Source organism: Dichomitus squalens (genome assembly GCF_000275845.1).
Source record: "Dichomitus squalens LYAD-421 SS1 unplaced genomic scaffold DICSQscaffold_66, whole genome shotgun sequence".
Classification (NCBI taxonomy): Eukaryota; Fungi; Basidiomycota; class Agaricomycetes; order Polyporales; family Polyporaceae; genus Dichomitus; species Dichomitus squalens.
In genome coordinates this window covers 148,328-166,107 of record NW_006766948.1, presented here as the reverse complement: position 1 = coordinate 166,107, position 17,780 = coordinate 148,328, and the positions used below count along the sequence as shown (strand labels likewise).

The 17,780-nt window shown below is 55.0% G+C and overlaps 5 protein-coding genes across 5 annotated transcripts; 3 read left to right on the top strand and 2 right to left on the bottom strand.

The window, feature by feature from the left end:
• Window positions 1-1,212: 1,212 nt before the first annotated feature.
• Window positions 1,213-2,910, top strand: DICSQDRAFT_93072 (protease; the record flags this gene model as incomplete). Its single annotated transcript, XM_007370385.1, has 6 exons — window positions 1,213-1,385; window positions 1,439-1,650; window positions 1,712-2,214; window positions 2,272-2,480; window positions 2,539-2,634; window positions 2,697-2,910. 6 exons carry the CDS (start codon window positions 1,213-1,215, stop codon window positions 2,764-2,766), a joined length of 1,263 nt encoding a protein of 420 aa, XP_007370447.1. The 3' UTR covers window positions 2,767-2,910.
• A 655-nt stretch (window positions 2,911-3,565) lies between these two features.
• On the top strand, window positions 3,566-6,155 carry DICSQDRAFT_157696 (uncharacterized protein). Its single transcript, XM_007370384.1, has 6 exons — window positions 3,566-3,826; window positions 3,888-4,789; window positions 4,862-5,151; window positions 5,204-5,329; window positions 5,396-5,466; window positions 5,539-6,155. Exons 2-6 carry the CDS (start codon window positions 4,387-4,389, stop codon window positions 5,714-5,716), a joined length of 1,068 nt encoding a protein of 355 aa, XP_007370446.1. The 5' UTR covers window positions 3,566-3,826; window positions 3,888-4,386; the 3' UTR covers window positions 5,717-6,155.
• A 2,370-nt stretch (window positions 6,156-8,525) lies between these two features.
• Window positions 8,526-13,085, top strand: DICSQDRAFT_183575 (ARM repeat-containing protein; the record flags this gene model as incomplete). The annotated part of the gene is made up of 9 exons (XM_007370383.1): window positions 8,526-8,630; window positions 8,691-9,020; window positions 9,938-10,838; window positions 10,893-10,966; window positions 11,022-11,132; window positions 11,188-11,499; window positions 11,551-12,025; window positions 12,082-12,356; window positions 12,431-13,085. 9 exons carry the CDS (start codon window positions 8,526-8,528, stop codon window positions 12,608-12,610), a joined length of 2,763 nt encoding a protein of 920 aa, XP_007370445.1. The 3' UTR covers window positions 12,611-13,085.
• A 1,369-nt stretch (window positions 13,086-14,454) lies between these two features.
• Window positions 14,455-15,667, bottom strand: DICSQDRAFT_163698 (uncharacterized protein). Its single transcript, XM_007370382.1, has 3 exons — window positions 15,515-15,667; window positions 15,362-15,454; window positions 14,455-15,304 (listed from the first exon to the last, which is right to left on the bottom strand). The coding sequence occupies exons 1-3, from the start codon at window positions 15,647-15,649 to the stop codon at window positions 14,774-14,776; spliced, it is 759 nt and encodes a 252-aa protein (XP_007370444.1). The 5' UTR covers window positions 15,650-15,667; the 3' UTR covers window positions 14,455-14,773.
• A 1,705-nt stretch (window positions 15,668-17,372) lies between these two features.
• Window positions 17,373-17,774, bottom strand: DICSQDRAFT_174534 (uncharacterized protein; the record flags this gene model as incomplete). Its single annotated transcript, XM_007370381.1, has 1 exon — window positions 17,373-17,774. A coding segment is annotated over one exon (402 nt), but the record flags the coding sequence as incomplete, so codon positions are not given.
• Between the last annotated feature and the right edge of the window lie 6 nt (window positions 17,775-17,780).

Here is a 17,780-nt window from a genome sequence, read left to right as displayed (position 1 = left end):
GGCACTCAACCGATGCTTATACCGTGCTGCCTGTTTGTCCAGCAGGTCCGCCTCCGCCTCCAGGACTGCCGTACGGAATCTAAGTCGACATGAAACCAAGTATTTGGATCGGAGCGGTCGGCTGGGCTTACCTCAACTGAGAGGGCAGTTCGTATGCGGACGGAGTCGAACCGCCACTAATCGTCCGGGGGGAACCGTCCTGCACTTTCAGAGCCGCCAGACTGGATAGCGGTCAGTATCGTTCCTTTCACGTCGCTGTACAAGGCCCTACACATCAAGCTCTTCGCTGTAAAGTGCGATGGGCGCAAGCGACGCTCGTAGAGAAGGATTGCAGCCCGGACCAGTGTGGTTAGACTCCGCCAGCGCCACTTGGTCTGCGAAGCTGGGGTCGGGAAATTGGGCACCGAGCCATTGGAGGAGCTGCTTGCCCGCTGGAATATCTGTGGCCCATGCAATGTCGCCGGAGGAGATGCGGGGTCCGTCTAGATGGGACACGAGTTCCAGTACGTGGGAGATGGAGTCTGGATTTGACATCAGTGCGCTACGGGTACGGTGTATGAATTAGAAAGATACACGTACTTACTCAATGATAGTCTCTTGGGCTGATTGAAGGGTACCGAACTTGGTCGACGTGCTTCCAGAATAGGGGCGTGTGAACTCGGGATCGGCTGGCTTGCGGAGCCGGTGCGCAGCAAATTGCTTTCGTCCGTCAGTCAAAACCACATTGAATCAATGTTTCAAGCCGGACTGGTGCGCATTGACGCACCGATCACGTATACTGAACAGGACTGTGTCTACCATACACATACAGGTTGTACACAGGCTTGCAATGGATTCTCTGATCCTGCACCCACCCGTCGGCTACGGCAGGTTACCCGAGTTTACGCCAGGCCGGGTACACAAGACGTTCGAGTGATATGCCTCAACTTGGAGTGGATATCCTCTCGGATAGAATAGGTTACTTGCCCATAGGGTGACATAACACTGCCGCGCACCTTCCCGGCCATCTCACAACAGTGACAGGGGAGATTTACGAGTCTTTTTTTCGCCAAGTCCGCATCCGCTACTGGATTCCCAAATGAGCTCTCTCCCATGAAGTCGAGTGGCCCTCAGGTATAAAACCCCCAGCGTTTTCGACGAAAATGCCCCACCATCGAACGCAGAAAACATCGCAAGCATACACAACCATCTACATACCCACTCACACCCAAGATGTACAGCAAAGTCTCCTTGATTGCTCTGGCCGTCGTAGTCCCTGCGACTGCAAGTCCTATCGTTGGGGAGCTCGGCACTCGCATCTCCTTCCAAAAGCGCAACGCGCTCTCTAACAGCGATGGCATGTTTGATCATGCCAAGGCCATTCAACAGGTCGTTCGCGATCACAAGTACGCATGCCTCGTGATAGTGCACGCAACATTGACACTGACGTTCGCGGCAGCAAACACCGGGCTAACTTGCGGAACCTCGAGCAGAACGCCGGTCGCGACGCCTTCAACGAGGGCGCCGAGGTCAGGCCGCTCATGGCTTACCCCGCTCACGCTCTCGAACGCCGTCAATCTGAAGCTCTCACCGACGAGGCACATGACGAGTACTGGGCCGGAAACATCACCGTCGGCACCCCAGCCCAAAATTTCTTTGTCGACTTTGACAGTAAGTCCATTTATGTCCGCAGACTGCGAGCCGAGGACCGACGACTCACCTGCTGCGACAGCTGGGTCCTCTGACCTCTGGTTCCCCTCAATAAACTGCACGCAAAGTGCTTGCGCCAATAAGCACAAGTACAACGCCCGTGTGTCCTCCACCTCGAAGCACACCAACAGCAACTTCACCTTGCACTATGGAGACGGCTCGGCTGTCTCCGGCCCCGTCTGGACGGACACTGTCAACATCGCGGGGCTCTCAGTACATGATCAGGCCTTCTCCGCGGTGACGAACCTCTCCGACTCTTTTGGGCCCCAGGCCAACGACGGCATCCTGGGCCTCGCGTACCAGTCGCTCTCAGACATTCGCATGCCGCCGTTCGTTAACACCGCGAAGGCGCAGGGCGCGATCAAACAGGCCGAGTTCGGGTTCAAGATCGCTCAGTCTGGTTCTGAGCTGTATATTGGGGGGACGGACGCATCGCAGTACAGTGGGGACATCGAGTACCACAACGTCGTCGGCAGCACCGGTTACTGGCAAATCGGAAGCGGAAAGCTCACGATCGGGTCTACCGTGAGTGCCCTCGCTATCTGGCCTAGGGGGAATGTTGTACTGATCGTCTTGAACCAGACCATATCGTCCGACATCAAGACCATCATTGACTCTGGGACCACCATCGTCTACGGTCCCCCCGATATGGTCGCTAAGCTGTACCAGAACATCCCTGGCGCGGCAGTATACGACGAGAATAGCGGCTTCTATTCGTTTCCTTGCAACAATGTCCCCTCGAACATCGCGTTTAGCTGGGGCGGCAAGCAGTGGACCATCTCCCCGCAGAAGTGAGTTATCGTCTCTCAGAAAGTATGCTGAGGGGATGGTACTGACTGCTTCTACTAGCTTCAACCGTGGCCGGGTTGACAAGCAGCACTGCATCGGAGCCATCGCCGCACAGAATCTCGGTCTGGGCAACAACGTCTGGTTGGTTGGCGACAGGTGAATGGGGCTCGTTCACTCCTCCTAACGCATCGATGTTGACCTCTTGCGCCCGGATGTAGCTTCATGAAGAACGTCTACTCTGCATTTTCGTTCGAGAAGAACGCCGTCGGGTTCGCCACCCTGAAGTAATAGAGCCCTCGTTGGTAGATGGCTCCTGTCCTTGATGGATCAAGTCGAGCTCCGCATCGTGCTGGCCACCGACTCGAGATATCGTCACGATTGTGTTATGTCTCCAGATCGCTAGTACTCGTAGTAATATAATAATCGTGCTTCAACCACCTTACAGATCATGTCGACTGTGGCCATTATTGAGGCAGCGAGCTTGCGGAGACCCGTTCGTATCCCCTGTCAATAGTGGGTCTGCCGATTGTGTTCCGCATGCGCCGCCCTTGATATAGGTTTGTCCAGCCCTTGTGCTCTCCGCGCTCTTGAGCAGGGCACTGTCAGCGATGTAGCCTCTCCGCCTGCCCGCCGCGGCTTTTGCCCGCAATTCCTCACGTATGCCATGGACATAGAGCGTACAGATAAGAGTAGTCTCGGCCACAACCATCGACGTGTCGGACGGAGTCTCCTGAATACACGATGCACGCTTCTCGTTTTCTCTACCGACTTAGTACGTATCTGCCTGCAAGAGGCCACTCCAGTGCGAATCTAGCCTGTTGAGGTTAAGTATCTCACCATGTCACGTTCGCCAGTACCAGTAGTTAGTTAGCCTGGGGATGAACCCATGTATCGGTAGTGAGTTCACATAGATCCCAGGCTTTTGCCACCAACTATTCATGTAGGCTTATAGTAGTCCAGGCGCTAGTCAAGGGAGTACATCCTGCGCCAAATATACTCTTGTCTGATTGATCGTGATATGACGATAGTTCCGGGAGCTTTGCACACAGTGTCAAGTGTGCGCACACATCCGCACGCCTACCATCTCGTTTAGACTACGTACCCAGAGCATTCAAGCAATTTGCACCGCGCGCGAGGGGATCTGGTGGGGATCAGGCGAGGCAAGTGTTCCGAATCGACACGCGCACCGCAGACGTCTTCTCGTTTCGTCTATTTTCAGCTCCCCAGCGGCATTGATCATAAGTGTCGAGTTCGGCGGCGAGCTGAGGAAAACCATATAGGGCGTTGCCAATCTATGCTAGATGCATGGCGGTACATTTTGCAAGTAGAGGCTTGGTTATGTAGGCCGGTCAAGTCATCGAAGTACCCTTCCATAGTTCCTATACTTACTGAGGCGACGATGACCACAGGTACCGGTAGCGGACGCATGCTTGCGCGCAGTCTGTTGCCACCACGACCAACAACCGTCCCGAATCAGCGGTTACATTGTGTCCGCGCGCTCGCGTATCGCCGCCCTCTTTTCTTGCCGTTGTTCCTGGCTTCGGGCTCGACACTGTCCGCCACGGTTGCCTTCCATCGCCAACGCTTGTTTAGCCGGTCTGGGCCTGGCGTATTGTGCTCGGTTCTTGTCAGCTCCTCACCTCGGCAATAGCGCCAGGCGACGCTCTTCTCTCAAGCACCCCCTCGTCACGTACGCAGCGCAGGTCTCTTGCGTCCACTAACTTCACGCCGCTCCTTGCCTCACTCTCGTCGCTCCTTACAACGCACCCGCGCGATCGCACTTCGCCTCCACCTTTGATACAACCGTCCCGAGTAGTAGAGGCTACGGTCCCCGCTGCTCCGGACGACATCTCGCATAGAATACTGCACCCAAGTTGGCTCTCCGCATCTTATTGACCGCCTTCGCACATGGCGGGTCTCTTCCGCCAAAATACCCTAACATCATACCTCCTGACGCTGCTGTCATGTCTCCTGCTGCTGCTCACTCATGTCAATAATGTCTGTGCTTCCCCCGTCGCGAAGGATCCGCCCCCCGTTAATTATGTGGATCTCGCCGCGCACCATTGGAAACGCGTCACGCCCATCGTCGTCTCGTCCGAGGTCGGCGACAACGTGTCCGTTGTCAACCCAACGACGGACCAAGTCATTCCGCAAGGTCCCGGGACGGATGGCGGGGGAACAGACTTCTCGCTCACGGCGATCATCTGGCTCGCGTTCGTATTCGTCATAGGCATCCCTCTCGCCCTCGCAGGCATTCGTTTATGGCGTTTCACCACGGGGATGGGCGTCGGACTCGCTGTCGCCATCTGTTGTGAGTCCTACTATAATCTTGCGGTTGTGTCGTGTGAGGTACTGACGGGCCCTTTTGTGGACCTTCTGGCAGTGTGGGCGGCGTTCGTAAATACCGTGAGCTCAGACGGCCTATCGGACATCGTGCTGACGGTGATTCCGGTTGGTGGATTCGTTGTTGGGTTCGTATTCGGCATGCTCGACTTTGGACGGTGGGCCGGCATCCTTCTCATCGGTGTGCTTGGTGGGCTCTCGGTTGGCATCCGGGTGGTCCTCCTGCGCCCGGGCTTGCTCATTCACGCTTACCTCGTCAACTGGCTCGTCCTGGCGTTATTCATGATCATGGGGCTGAGCTTGATACTATCCAGACAGCACGTTGGCATCGTGAGTTGTTGACCTTTGCACTAGTTCCCCTCGACTCAATCTTGGTGTACAGTCTGGATGCTGCGCCGCTATCGGAACGTTCCTCATCGGCCTTGGGATCGACCTAATCATCGAGAAGCAGGACGGGATGAGCTTTGCGCTTCGTTTCCTCCTCGATCGCAACAACTCCCACTTCCTCGTACGTCACCTGCGCCTTCATGGTCCTGTCCTGTCATTCGCTCATCATGAACTTCTGTCAACACAGGCGGTTGTGCACAAGGGCTATAACCCTTCTATGATGACCCAGATCATTCTCGGCGTAACATTAGGCGCTACGTCAGTGTTGATTCCCTGTCCTCTGTCCTTGCTCGAGCCCCCAGCTGATCCCGTCCCACCTCTCACTCCCAGTCCTGTCCTAGCATTTGCACAACACAAGATTTTCAAGGGACCTTTCCGACCTGAAAGGTCTCAGACCGACGCAGATATGGCGTCGCTGATGGACACGGAATCCGGCATCGGTGCGCCTGAGAAGCCCGCGCGCGTATCGCGCATGCAGCTCCTCAAGAGCCGCTTCAGCATGGCATGATCTTTTCCCCCTGATACGTGCCTGCGCCCTCGTGCCGCCTCCATGCAAACATTCGAGTCCGTCCTTACCTGCGCTTGCTTGACTTCTTCGTCGCGCGCAGGACCCCACCTACTTCTACGGGTTCGCTGCACCTATTAGCATCTTCGGACACAGCATTGGTATTTGGGACAGGCGTTCACGCAGATGGACTGACGGACGCCGTGGACTGGGACTCTTGTGCGTGTCACCTTCCACCGCACCGCTATCGTAGTAGACGCATCTAGTTAGTTATTGCCCCGTCGTCGCTTTCGTTCGCACATGTATTGATATACCCTGCACCCGTTAGCATCATGCAGCATACCTTTGCTCTTTCGCGCTTCGACTTCTTTTTGAAGCATGCACATGATTGTATCAGTAGTAGAAGATATCGGATCAGGTTGAAGCAATGCGAATGCTTTGTTGAGAGACGTGTACGTGTTGGAGCGCGTGGGACGTGTGGCTAGGCGGGCGGTGATCACGGAGAAGCGTTGCGGCCGACGGCCTTGCGCCTTCGTGCGTTCAGGCCCTCCTTAGGTGACTGACTACGTATGAAGGGTGAACAGGCTGCTTCGCATCGCATTGTTATTCCATCATGTTTGACGGGGCTATTCATCTGCCAACTTGAAGATGGGCGCAGTTAATCCAATCAGGGGTCCGAACGCGTACACTAGTAGCGAGGGTGTCTATCAGCGAACTACACAGTACGATGGAGGGTAACACTGGCACGTGAAGAGATATAAATTCGAGGAGGCGGAAAGCCTGCTGCCCTTCGGCAAGAGCTCGCGAGCAATGGTTTATTCTGTATGCGAGGAAAATGGGGCTGGCCTATCTTCGGAGCGCATTGGAATTACTTCCTAGGTTGTCTGGAAGTAGGAGCACAAGTCTTCGGTCCCGCTTGTCCACAATGCGAACCGGGACGTTCATTGGTGAGGACTCGTCGTATTGACGCTTTTTGTATGCATCAGCGCTGACGTTCGCCTACGTACGGACTCCGAGCTAGTCCGTCCGCCTGCTTCTCTTCTGTGGATTTGTGAGATAAACTTCATATGAGACACCATTGCTACGACCTTCGCAATGGGTATGCTCCTTCTTGTTGTCATGGTTCTTATTCGGGACCCACACTGTTCCCCGCTTCGCTTAGGATATGACGGAGAGTCGGAAGACATGCATGGTTACGTACCAGTCACCAAATTCAACATTTGCAGGGAAGCACAGAATTGTGCTCTGGAAATCCTAGAAGCTATGGACGCCTATCGTCGCGCACACGCCAGGGATCGGTGAGTCACCCGCATAGACTGCAAGGCGGGGGATGATCGATGGGGCTCCACAAGTTGGCCGTGAGCATGGCGCTGCGGGCGGTGTGGCGCCGTGCAGATAGAGAAGATATCTCGGGGATCTGAGAGGCATTATTGTAGTGGGTGACGCCAAATGCTTCCGGTGGCGACACTCGACTCGGGAGTCGGACCACGCTGCCCGACGGACATCGCAGGCAAGAGGTGCGCTGGCAGCATTGGGCTGAACCTTCCCCGTTCCTGTTGAGCAGAAAGTCAAGCTACGCCAGAAGTAACGATGCCTTTCTCAAGATATAGAGATGAATACGTCTTCGGCCGGAGACCCGTGCTTGCACCAGGATGCCAGATGATAGGGAATCGCTACAACGCTAGGGATTGGCAAACCATTCTCAATTTCCGCGTGCATGGCGATGTAACACATACAGCATGTGCAATCCCGAGCGTGCGCTTGTCCAGAGCTCCCAAGAAGGAATAGCCAGAGCTGAACAAAGTGAGAGGATGGGATAACCTCGCACACGTGCTGTACATAGGATCTTCGAGAATCAGAAGACGTGAGGGTTGCATCTTCTCCGTCGTACCGCAGCCCGTACACGGCTTCGCAGAGGGTTTAGGGCGGATGTCAATTTGAGGCGCACAACGGGTGCCCCTGCCAACTGTCCACCCTAGGTGAAAATCGACGGAAGACTGTCCTCTCCCTTACAGACGATGGGAATAGAAGCAGCGTGCATAAGACAATCAATATTGATGAGGGGCAGCTGGCACCTGTCCTTCGAGTCCGGGAGTCGAAATCAAGGCCGGACGCTCGCTTCTATCGTCTTCGAATCTATCATGATGAAGCCCTGGCCCAGCCAATCCGGGGTCAATCGCAGACCCATTCGAGGACGGCGCTATCAAAGTCGCTTTACTATCGATCCCACGAAGCTCATGTCCGTCGATATGAACGGCAGCAGGTTCGAGGTGGGGAGGACACACCTATACGCGTTGACGATCGACCGAAAGCAGCCCTGAAGTGATCCCGCGAGTCTCTTGAAAGCAATGGCCCTAGAAAGGCGATTTGCATACTCCTGAGGAGGATGCTTAAGTGCAGAGGACGAAGAACGGCGCCGAACGAGAGGTAAATAATCGGGCCGAGTTCGATGAGGGGGGTCGTCTCCGGCACGTAAGGTCATATGTAAATCGGTAATTTGACAGCGCTTGTGCAAGGTCTCCGGCGCTGGCGATGAAGGTAATCCACGAGATACCCTGAGCCCAATTTGCTATCCCGATGGACTTTGCGTCGCAAAAGAACAGAGGTTGGGAGGCTGACTATGAAGTTGAATACTAACAAGCAGGATGAGAGACCCATCTAATTTGTCTGATATGTCTGAGATTGGGCTATCTCAAGTAATTGGATAAGCGACAGCATAGATTGAAGATAAGCGAAGTGTTTAGCAAATGTTGGCTTAGAACGGGGCGGGAGGCAGAACGCGTCGACCGCCCTCACATCTTCTCCTCCAACCATGACCTCCTGGACGCCTCAGCAAGCAGGCTTGCAAGAAATCCTGCAGACTATCCATGACTCCACCGACACACGCAACACCGCCGTACAGCGGAACATCACCCACGTACGTCCCCATCGTCCACCATGTTCACCTCCGCCTGCTTCATATGACTCTCATTTCCAGAAATTGAACAACTTCACCCGCGCACCCGACTACATCGCATACCTCGCCTACATTCTCTCGGCGATGCCCCAGGAGGACGACCGGATCCGCACCATTGCGGGCTATCTCCTCAAGAATAATGCTCGCCTCATCTTGCGCGCCGCGCCAGATGTCACCGCGTTCGTCAAGTCTGCAGTTCTCGCCGCCTTCAACGATCCGTCGATCATGATCCGAGGCGCGGCTGCTCAAGACATCGTCGCGTTTCTCGGCATCTTGGAGCCCAAGAACTGGCCGGAGTGTCTGCAGCAGCTGGTACATATGTTGGACGCTCCCAATGCAGATCAGCAAGAGGTACGCGCCACAGTTTTGGTCTCCTTCGTCTTCCGGTCTCCCCCTTTGCGTCTGCGTGGTTGTCATAAGACATTCGTTCATGAACCGACGATGATCCTGCTTTCGAGGTCGTCTCCTTCGTGTTTGGTGCATGGGCAAGGTGGTGTTCATGACGCCACTCCATGCCTTTCCGAAAAGCTCTCATGACCGAGGAGGGAAAGCCAAAAGTAGCATGCGTTCATAGCATTTACGCTCCGTGAGGGCAGGCGAAGTTCCTGAACCTCGGCGCCCGGCTGAAGGCGAGGGCAACTACCCTACGCCCCTCTACCTGTGGGTGATGCTGTAGAGGTCTCTACATAGCATCAGGATGCGATTATCAGGTCCTTGTCTTCGATGTGGGCAGCTCCGGCAGACTATCAGCCGAGAAGGCCTGTTTCTGACGCGCGATCGTCCTCTCGAAACAGGTTTTCTCGGATGCTCACATTGGAAGCAGCGACTTGCTTGAACGTTGCAGAAGCCATGTTCAAGGCGCAGAACCTCTTGGGAGACCAATCGAGGCACGTACGCGCGAGGTATTGTACCACAACGGACGATCAGGACGGTGAACACGGCGTACGCAATGTTCCCGTGTCCTCCTCGACACTTTGCCGGCGACCGCGGCCACGTAGCGGTCGCGGTCGCGGTGTAGGTCATACCGGGCGCAGGCATTTATGCTGGGATGTTTTCTGAGAACGGGAGCATGGCATGAGGTGACTATTGAGCTACGCCTATGGCTTTAAATGTGTACCAAATGTACCCCGGTCTCTGTCATACGGAACAGCGTCGTGCGCGTCGATGGGCGACATAGCACTGCGGATTCTTAATTGTGGCATCCCTCCTGAACCTAGCTTTTTCCAGTGTGGAGCAGCCAATTCCCGTACTGACGCCGAACCACTCAGGCTGCGTTCAACGTTCTCGAGAAGGCTTGCGAGGACTACCCGCGAAAGCTGGACGTGGAGATCAATGGCACAATGCCATTAGACTTCATGATCCCCAAGTTCCTAGTACTTTCGGAGCATCCGTCCTCGAAGATGCGCGCGCACGCGGTCGCCTGCCTCTCGTACTTCGTTCCCATCGGCTGCCAGGCGCTGTTCGCGCACATCGACACATTCATCGCTGCACTCTTCAAGCGCGCTGCGGACGACGACCCGACCGTGCGTAGGCACGTCTGCCAAGCGCTGGTCTTGTTGCTTGCATCTCGTCCAGAGAAACTGATGCCGGAGATGAACAACGTTGCCGAGTACATGCTCTACTCGACTCGAGACCGGAACGAGAACGTCGCGCTCGAGGCGTGCGAGTTCTGGCTCACATTTGCCGAGGACCCCGACCTCGCGCCGTACCTCCACCCGCTGCTTGGCAAGGTGGCGCCGACGCTGCTTGACTGCATGGTGTACAGCGAGGACGACCTGCTGTGGCTCCAGGGCGACGAGGAGGACGCTGCAGTGCCGGACAAGGAGAGCGACATCAAGCCGCGGCATTACGGCGGCAAGACGCACGGGCTCGAGCACGATGCAAATGGCGATGACGCGGGCGCGGCGAAGCGTGTCGGCGCTTATGGCGAGGAACTCGACGAGGGCGACGAAGATGATTATGACGATCTTGACGATGACGAGTTCGCCGAGGAGATGTCGACGGAGTGGAACCTGCGCAAGTGTGCGGCGGCGGCATTGGATGTTCTCGCAGTCCGGTTTGGTCCTGATTTGTTGAACGTGCTCCTGGAGCCTCTGAAGACGAAGCTGTGGAGCGACGATTGGCTGCAGAGAGAGAGCGGCATATTGGCGTTGGGAGCGATGGCGGAAGGTGAGCGGTGGCGTCCTTGCTACACTGGTCTCTTTGCTGATCTGGCGTTGATAGGATGTATCGATGCCATCGAGCCTCATCTGCCCACCCTAGTTCCTTACCTGATCAACACACTCAACGATCCCAAGGTGCGTCCTCTCGTAACTAGATAACCGTGAACGTTGGCTTAGCATTGTCTTATAGCCTTTGGTCCGGTCGATCACCTGCTGGACGCTTGGTCGTTACGCCAGCTGGTGTACGCAGCCGATCTCAGAAGAACACAAGAATACATTCTTTGTGCCGACTCTGGAAGGGGTGAAGAATTCGAATCGTTGCCATGCTAAGATCTGGGATTGACTTCGCTTCACAGCTCCTGCGGATGGTTCTCGACAACAACAAGCGCGTGCAAGAAGCAGGATGCAGTGCCTTCGCCACCCTCGAGGAGGATGCGGGCCCAGAGCTCGCACCTTATCTCGAGCCCGTGCTGCGCAACCTCGTGTTTGCCTTCGACAAGTACCAGCACAAGAATATGCTCATCCTGTACGACGCAGTCGGCACGCTTGCAGATGCCGTCGGCTCAGCATTGCAGAACCCGACATACGTCGAGATCCTCATGCCCCCTCTCCTCAAGCGCTGGTCGAAGCTCAAGGATGACGATGAGGATCTTGTTCCCCTGCTTGAGGTAATCTCCCTTCGAAATCGCAGCAATAAGCTCATACCGATGCCATGACAGTGTTTGGCCTCCGTTACTATTGCGATGGGCCCCGCATTCCTCCCATATGCCGGACCAATATTCGAGCGATGTGCGACGATCGTGCACACATCCTTGCTCCAGTACCAGGCATACCAACAAAATCCAGACATGGACGAGCCCGACCGCTCATTCCTTGTCGTGGCACTCGATCTTCTCTCTGGTCTTACCCAAGGATTAGGCATGGCACTTGAGCCGCACATCTTGCGCGGTCAGCCCAACCTACTCTCCCTACTGACTGTCTGCTTGAAGCACCCACACGCGGCCGTGCGGCAGTCTGGATATGCGCTTGTGGGCGATATGGCGATGAACTGCTTCCCCTTGCTGAGGCCACACATTCCAGCGATCATGCAGGAGCTCATTGTTCAGCTCGATCCCGAGCCCAAGGTTGAGTTTATCAGTGCATGCAATAATGCAGCGTGGGCTGTCGGAGAGATCGGACTTCGCTACGGTCGCGGTATGTCAAAACCTGTCCTGGTGTGCAAATTCTTTCAGCTGATGATGCTCCGCCAGATGACCCCGAATTCCAGCAATGGGTTCACCCGCTCGTCTCACGTCTTATTCCCATACTGCTCCACCCCAAGGCACCGAGGAGCCTCCACGAGAATGCGGCTGTGTCGATCGGCCGTATCGGACTCATGCATCCGTCGCTTGTTGCACCACTCTTGCCGGAGTTCGCGCAGGCATGGTGCCAAGCCCTGTACGAGATCAGGGACAACGAGGAGAAGGACTCCGCTTTCCGCGGTCTTTGTACCCTCGTCCAGACGAATCCCGCGGGTATCACGAAGGTCAGTGGTGATGACCTCTTGACCTCCTGTGAATGTGAGGATGGTGTTGACGAGGTTCTCTTTGTGGACGGCAGAGTCTGTTATGGTTCTGCAACGCCATCGTGCGGTGGAATCAGCCTTCGCCGGAGCTCAATAGCATGTTCCAGCAACTCCTCAACGGCTTCAAGCAGCATGATGCCGTTGGCTGGGCTGCGCAGGTCGCAACGTTCCCCCCCGTCATCCAGGAGCGGTTAGCGACGCGGTACGGCGTGTAATCGAGCCATGTTCGCCCTATTCTAATGGTTTCCTGGCTTTCCCTGCTCCCAACCCTCTTGGTCTCAATTTATCGCCTTACGTGTATCACAAGATTCCCGTCGTCCATCCCATAGTACCACTACTGTTACTCCCACTGTGTCGGTATACGCTTTCTGTGTCGTTATCTCCTGCCACCCTTTCACGTTTACATTTCACCACCACTGTCCTTGCTCGTGACCTCATCGAATCGCTTCTCCCGCACAACTGAAGTACATGCGTACTGTACCTAGTAGTCTTGTCTGCCTCATCTGTCCGCGTGTCCAACTCGCATCCATCCTGGATCATTTTACGTAGTGTAGTATTCACCTTCGCGCGGTTTTCTCTCCTCACGAGAGCCGCTGTCTTTATTGTCATGCTCTTCAAATCTTTGCTCGCTTGATTCTCCTATATTGCGTCGTAGCCGCAATGCCTCTAGCTGTCATAACTATCGCCACCCAAGCCTCTAATTAATGATCATGAACTCTATGAGGAGGTTGAAAAAAAGACAGCCGATTAGAATTAGGAGGCATAATCTTCATGTCGGTTCGCAGAGACGTCACGCTCTACATGATGTTATACCGGGCCCCCAATAGATAACAGCAACGCCGACATCTGTCTGACTAGGGCGAGTGCTTGCTACTGCGCCTACATAAAAAGACAGAAGTGGGGTGGTGATATTGTATCATTAGACTATCCACTAATGGGTGAACTGGCTGAGTCAATAGGGGTGCTCAATTCTTGTCGGTCGCTCGGTTGCTCGCGCGCCTATCGGGCGCCTGCCTCCCTGAATTCAATGTCAGCTCAAGCCTTTGCAGCACAGCGAGCAGAGGTGGGCCGGCAGCGGGTGCAGAGATCTCGACGGGATTGTCCCATGCTATATTTGTTAGGCCCGGGAAACCAGTCCAGCAAGTGAATGGTGACGTCGGGAGAGCTTATAAATTCGTTGACCTGGACTTATTGTACACAATGCGCCCAAATCAGAAACAGATTCAGCACGACATATGTACATACGGTTCAGCTGGGGGTGCCGCTCTGACTCCTCGATGGCAACTGGACTCAATCCTTGTGGGACGACTCCGCATATCGAGTCAAGGAACTCTCTAGCTTCTGAATTGTTAGATTGTCGCGTCGCTCTCTAGTTCCAGCTCGGGGACATCATGTGTTTCAGTCAATGAGGATTGACTGGGGTCTAAGTCGCGTAAGGAGCACGCGCGTCTACAACGTGTTTCTCTTCCCCGTCGCACAAAACCTTTGTCGCGCACAACGCGTTTTGCAGCGCAAAGCTTAGTTCTTTGTTTCTCTCTAGTCTATATGTACAGGTCACTAATGTTCCCCTCTCCTTACCTCCTTCCTCACCGGCGTGCTCGAAAGGTACGACACGCTACTTAGTTTCCCTCACCTCCTTCCTCACCGGCGTGCTCGAAAGTCCCCGACTTCGGGCTTCGTTATTTTCTTACCCACCCATCCGCTGTCCCTATATTCTTTACATACCATACAACACGCTAGTCGCTAGTTAGTTACTGTTCCAGTCAGTGTATTCGCCTCCGCCGGCTTGAGCTCGGCCCCTCCCGGTCGCGCGAGAGAGCGGTGGCGACGCGAGTCGGATGACTCGTCCGGCGTTACGCCTCGACAATGTCATCCTCCTTTCGCCCTGCCCGACGCACGCGTGATTAGACGGTCGTGTTGCACCCGCTGCCTGTCCGTCTCTGCTCGCTGTGCCGCAGGCGCTTGAGCTGACCTTGAATTCAAGTAGGCAGGCGCCCTATAGGCGCGCGAGCAACTGAGCGACCGACAAGAATTGAGCACCCCTAATGGATTGGGGACGACACTTGAAGCGCCAGTCCGCAAGTGGAGGAATGCTCCGTATGGACTTTATCCCAACGTAACTAGCGAACAGATGGTTTACAATGTCCCGAGATATGACTAACAGTATGCCAACAGATCGATGAGTGAAAAATACATAAGAAGGGGATCCGTGTACAGAGCGTGTACAGAGCCTAGCTTCAGATATGTCAGGAGTACGGAGAACTAGCCTAGCCTCTCTAGAATACGTACAGACCCATTTACTCGTACATACGGGCCCACGAACCTACGGGTTAAGAGGCGCGATGCACGGAAACAGAGGGAAATAGTTATCAGAAGTCCTAATATTTGAACGATGCATACAGTAGGCCTTTCGGACGTTCTGACGGAGGCCCGTGCAGGCGCGCACTCCACTTGTCCATCGTCTTCAACATAGCGATACTGTTGGTTAAGCGTTTCACCCAACCCTCCACATCCATCCAGCTATCCGGCGCGTCGTGTTTCGGATCAGGTTTGTCCCTCAGCGCGTACTTCTCGACAATATAGATGTCTCGAGGGTATCTACCAGCGTACCGCGGAGATTCCCTGAAGTGGAATACGACGCGCGCTTGTCCGAGACCACCTTCTTCCTGAATTTTGCGGCATATCTCAACGTCGCGGTCGAGAGCGGCCGACATGGCATCAGTCACGGGCCCTAGCTCCGCGATTGGACAGACTCGGACAGACATGAGTTCGAAGTAGCTTGGTGTCGAGCCCACGAGACGGTCCCCCCAGACGACGTCGACAAGCAGGCAGTGCGTGTGGATCTTGTGAGGAGTCGAGTGCGCCTCGAGGCCTTCGGCTGCTGCCCATTCCCATACACCTTTGTACATCTACGGTACAGCGAGTTGAACAAGAGGTATGCAGTGAGCCTTCCACGGGAGACTTACGCGGCGCCATCCTGCAGCGTCCATGATAGGGGTCTCGAATTTTCCGCAGGTTTGCTTGTGATCCGGCCAGTCCAGCTTTTGACACTCTGCGCTCTGAGAATGTCGCACTCAGGCCTCGCTATTGAGAAGAAGAAGGATTGCAGGTCAACGTACACAATAGCGAGCGTACTTGCACTTTCCGCAAGCCTTATGTTTCCCGTACGCTGCGCACAAAGAATACTGGCATAGTCGTTTGTCAGGGTTGAGATCCGTGAGAACAATCCCATGATCACTATCTATAAGCGGCATCGCGTCTTGAGGTTCAAGCAGGGGGTAAGTTGGAGGGAGTAAACGGGATAGAGGGTTGCTGCGGTGGGATGGTAGTGGTGGTGGTGAGGAATGGTAAGTCAGCATGGTGCGGTACTAGACAGCGGAGTTCGGAGCTTAAATGAACCAGGATTATCGACGATGGAAGAGAACAACCAATTCCGAATCCCAGGTCAGGACTGACGGTAGCTTTACGGTCATCCGGCGACGAGGAAGGTGAGAGCTGCCTCATAATCTTCTTGAGCGCCTATGATCTCGGTGCGTGATTCCGGGGTCTCGTGGGAGTTCTTTCACTGCAGGCTGGTGAAAGGCACGATCATGACAACGTCTTGGACCCTCAAGCAGACAGGCAGCTACCTACATACCATTCGATCTGGGGAGACTCCACGAAAGGTCATCAACCCCCTCACAGCTTGAGTAGATTGTGGATGATCTCTTTGTTCATCCTCACTAATAAACCTTTTCCTGTGCTGTTTGTCTCTTGTTGTCATGACTCTTCGCGCTCAAGAACCGCTGCCACACACAAGATTTGTGGAGCCTCTATGACCGTTTGCTCCCAGCAACTTTCATACTCCTTCACAACCTAGCCGAGAAACGGGGATATGGAGCAGTGCGGTCGGTGCGGCGGCGCGCGTGATCGGATGCACGGTGCCACGTCCTCCCGACGTGTCGGTCGTAATTCCGTTAGCGTTCTGAAAGTCAGCGTACGCCGTGCGCCTAAGGGAGCATGTGGCGAGCTACTTATGAAGGCTTTCCGTCGCCTCGAAAATTCTGGACAACCCTTCGGTGGTCGCGGTGTTCGTGACGGCCCGTTCGATGAACTGCAGCTTAAGGAGCTGCCCGCTGAAGGCACTGTTCTTACGCACTGTGATCCTGGGCCGATCCCCACCTAGCTTTAGACGCACCCGCAGATGCTGATCGCTGCTATCCCTGAGAACCACGTCCCATCCTCCGCGATTTTGTGTGCATGTCCTTGCAATGCATCATCGCAAAGCTGCGTGTATGCTGGAGGAGCTGTACTGAACACAGAGTTGGATTCAGCCTTCATGAAGAACAGCCAGACGAACTAATTGAGACTTACAGACAGACCTTACGTCCTGGCTAACAAACCAGATCAGGCTGTCCCGGATGGTGAAACCGGTCATGGTACCCAAACTTATGGGGGAGAGGCTGCGATTATGGTTGCCCCGGAGTCTTCTCCTTCACACGAGACCAACTCACCGCGTCAATGAAGTGAACTCACCGGGTCAGTGTGGGAGCGAGGTGTGATAGGCGACACGTCCGGGTTGGCAGTATTGTAACTGTATGACCCAGCTATTCTAGCGGACGCGCCTCTTTGTGGCGCATACACACATAGGGCAATCGATCAGCCAGGCAACGACCCACACGAAGGGTAGAGTAGCATGTGGATTGGGGGTCATTCTCCGCCTTAATGCCTCAAGGACACGGTTCGACAGGAGTGAGATAAACGGAAGATCCTTTCGGACATGCATGTCTACTCAATGAGGTCACAAGACCGGACAGCGAGAGCTGGTTGGAGACAGTGGTATTGAGCAAAGGAAGGATCCGGAGAGCAAAGTACAAATTACCTTCTGATACAGTACATGGTAACTAGTATACATGAATAAAACTGCTCATAGGGTGTTCAGCACGCAGCACCACTCATTCAGGCTATGAACGACTCACAAAAAGTCCAATAGGCAATCTACGACCGATAATCTGTCGCATCCTGCAGCCTCCATCGCTGTAGCGGGCCCCACCACCACATCGAGGACGGCCGATGACTATCCTCGTCGGGCGTCATCGCCGTCCGCGTGTTCGAGATCGCTGTTCGCGCGACCCACCTCCTCGCGCGGATCTCGCCCTCTCCCTCTCCTCGTGTCATGTCGGACGATGGTGCCGGCGTAGCTTCACTAGGCCACGGTTTTCGCTGATCATCCTCGTCCGACTCGAACTCGTCCATCTCGTATTCCCCCGGGGGATTGGGGCGCTCGTTCTGCCTCCGCTCATGTCTCCGAATCCCGAAGCTCCCGAGCCCCCACCCAAACGCCGCACGACCGCCCTCCTGCGCATCAGGGCCATACGCCTGATTGATCCGCTCTACGCGCTCGAC

Excerpts from the sequence above, each read along its gene's own strand:
- DICSQDRAFT_163698 (XM_007370382.1), bottom strand. The coding sequence starts at position 15,649 with ATGCCGCTTATAGATAGTGATCATGGGATTGTTCTCACGGATCTCAAC. Across the intron at positions 15,455-15,514 it reads GCAAGTACGCTCGCTATTGT|AGCGCAGAGTGTCAAAAGCT; the intron begins GTACGTTGACCT and ends CGACATTCTCAG. Across the intron at positions 15,305-15,361 it reads ACGCTGCAGGATGGCGCCGC|ATGTACAAAGGTGTATGGGA; the intron begins GTAAGTCTCCCG and ends GCTGTACCGTAG.
- DICSQDRAFT_157696 (XM_007370384.1), top strand. The coding sequence starts at position 4,387 with ATGGCGGGTCTCTTCCGCCAAAATACCCTAACATCATACCTCCTGACG. Across the intron at positions 4,790-4,861 it reads ACTCGCTGTCGCCATCTGTT|TGTGGGCGGCGTTCGTAAAT; the intron begins GTGAGTCCTACT and ends ACCTTCTGGCAG. Across the intron at positions 5,467-5,538 it reads GGCGTAACATTAGGCGCTAC|TCCTGTCCTAGCATTTGCAC; the intron begins GTCAGTGTTGAT and ends TCTCACTCCCAG.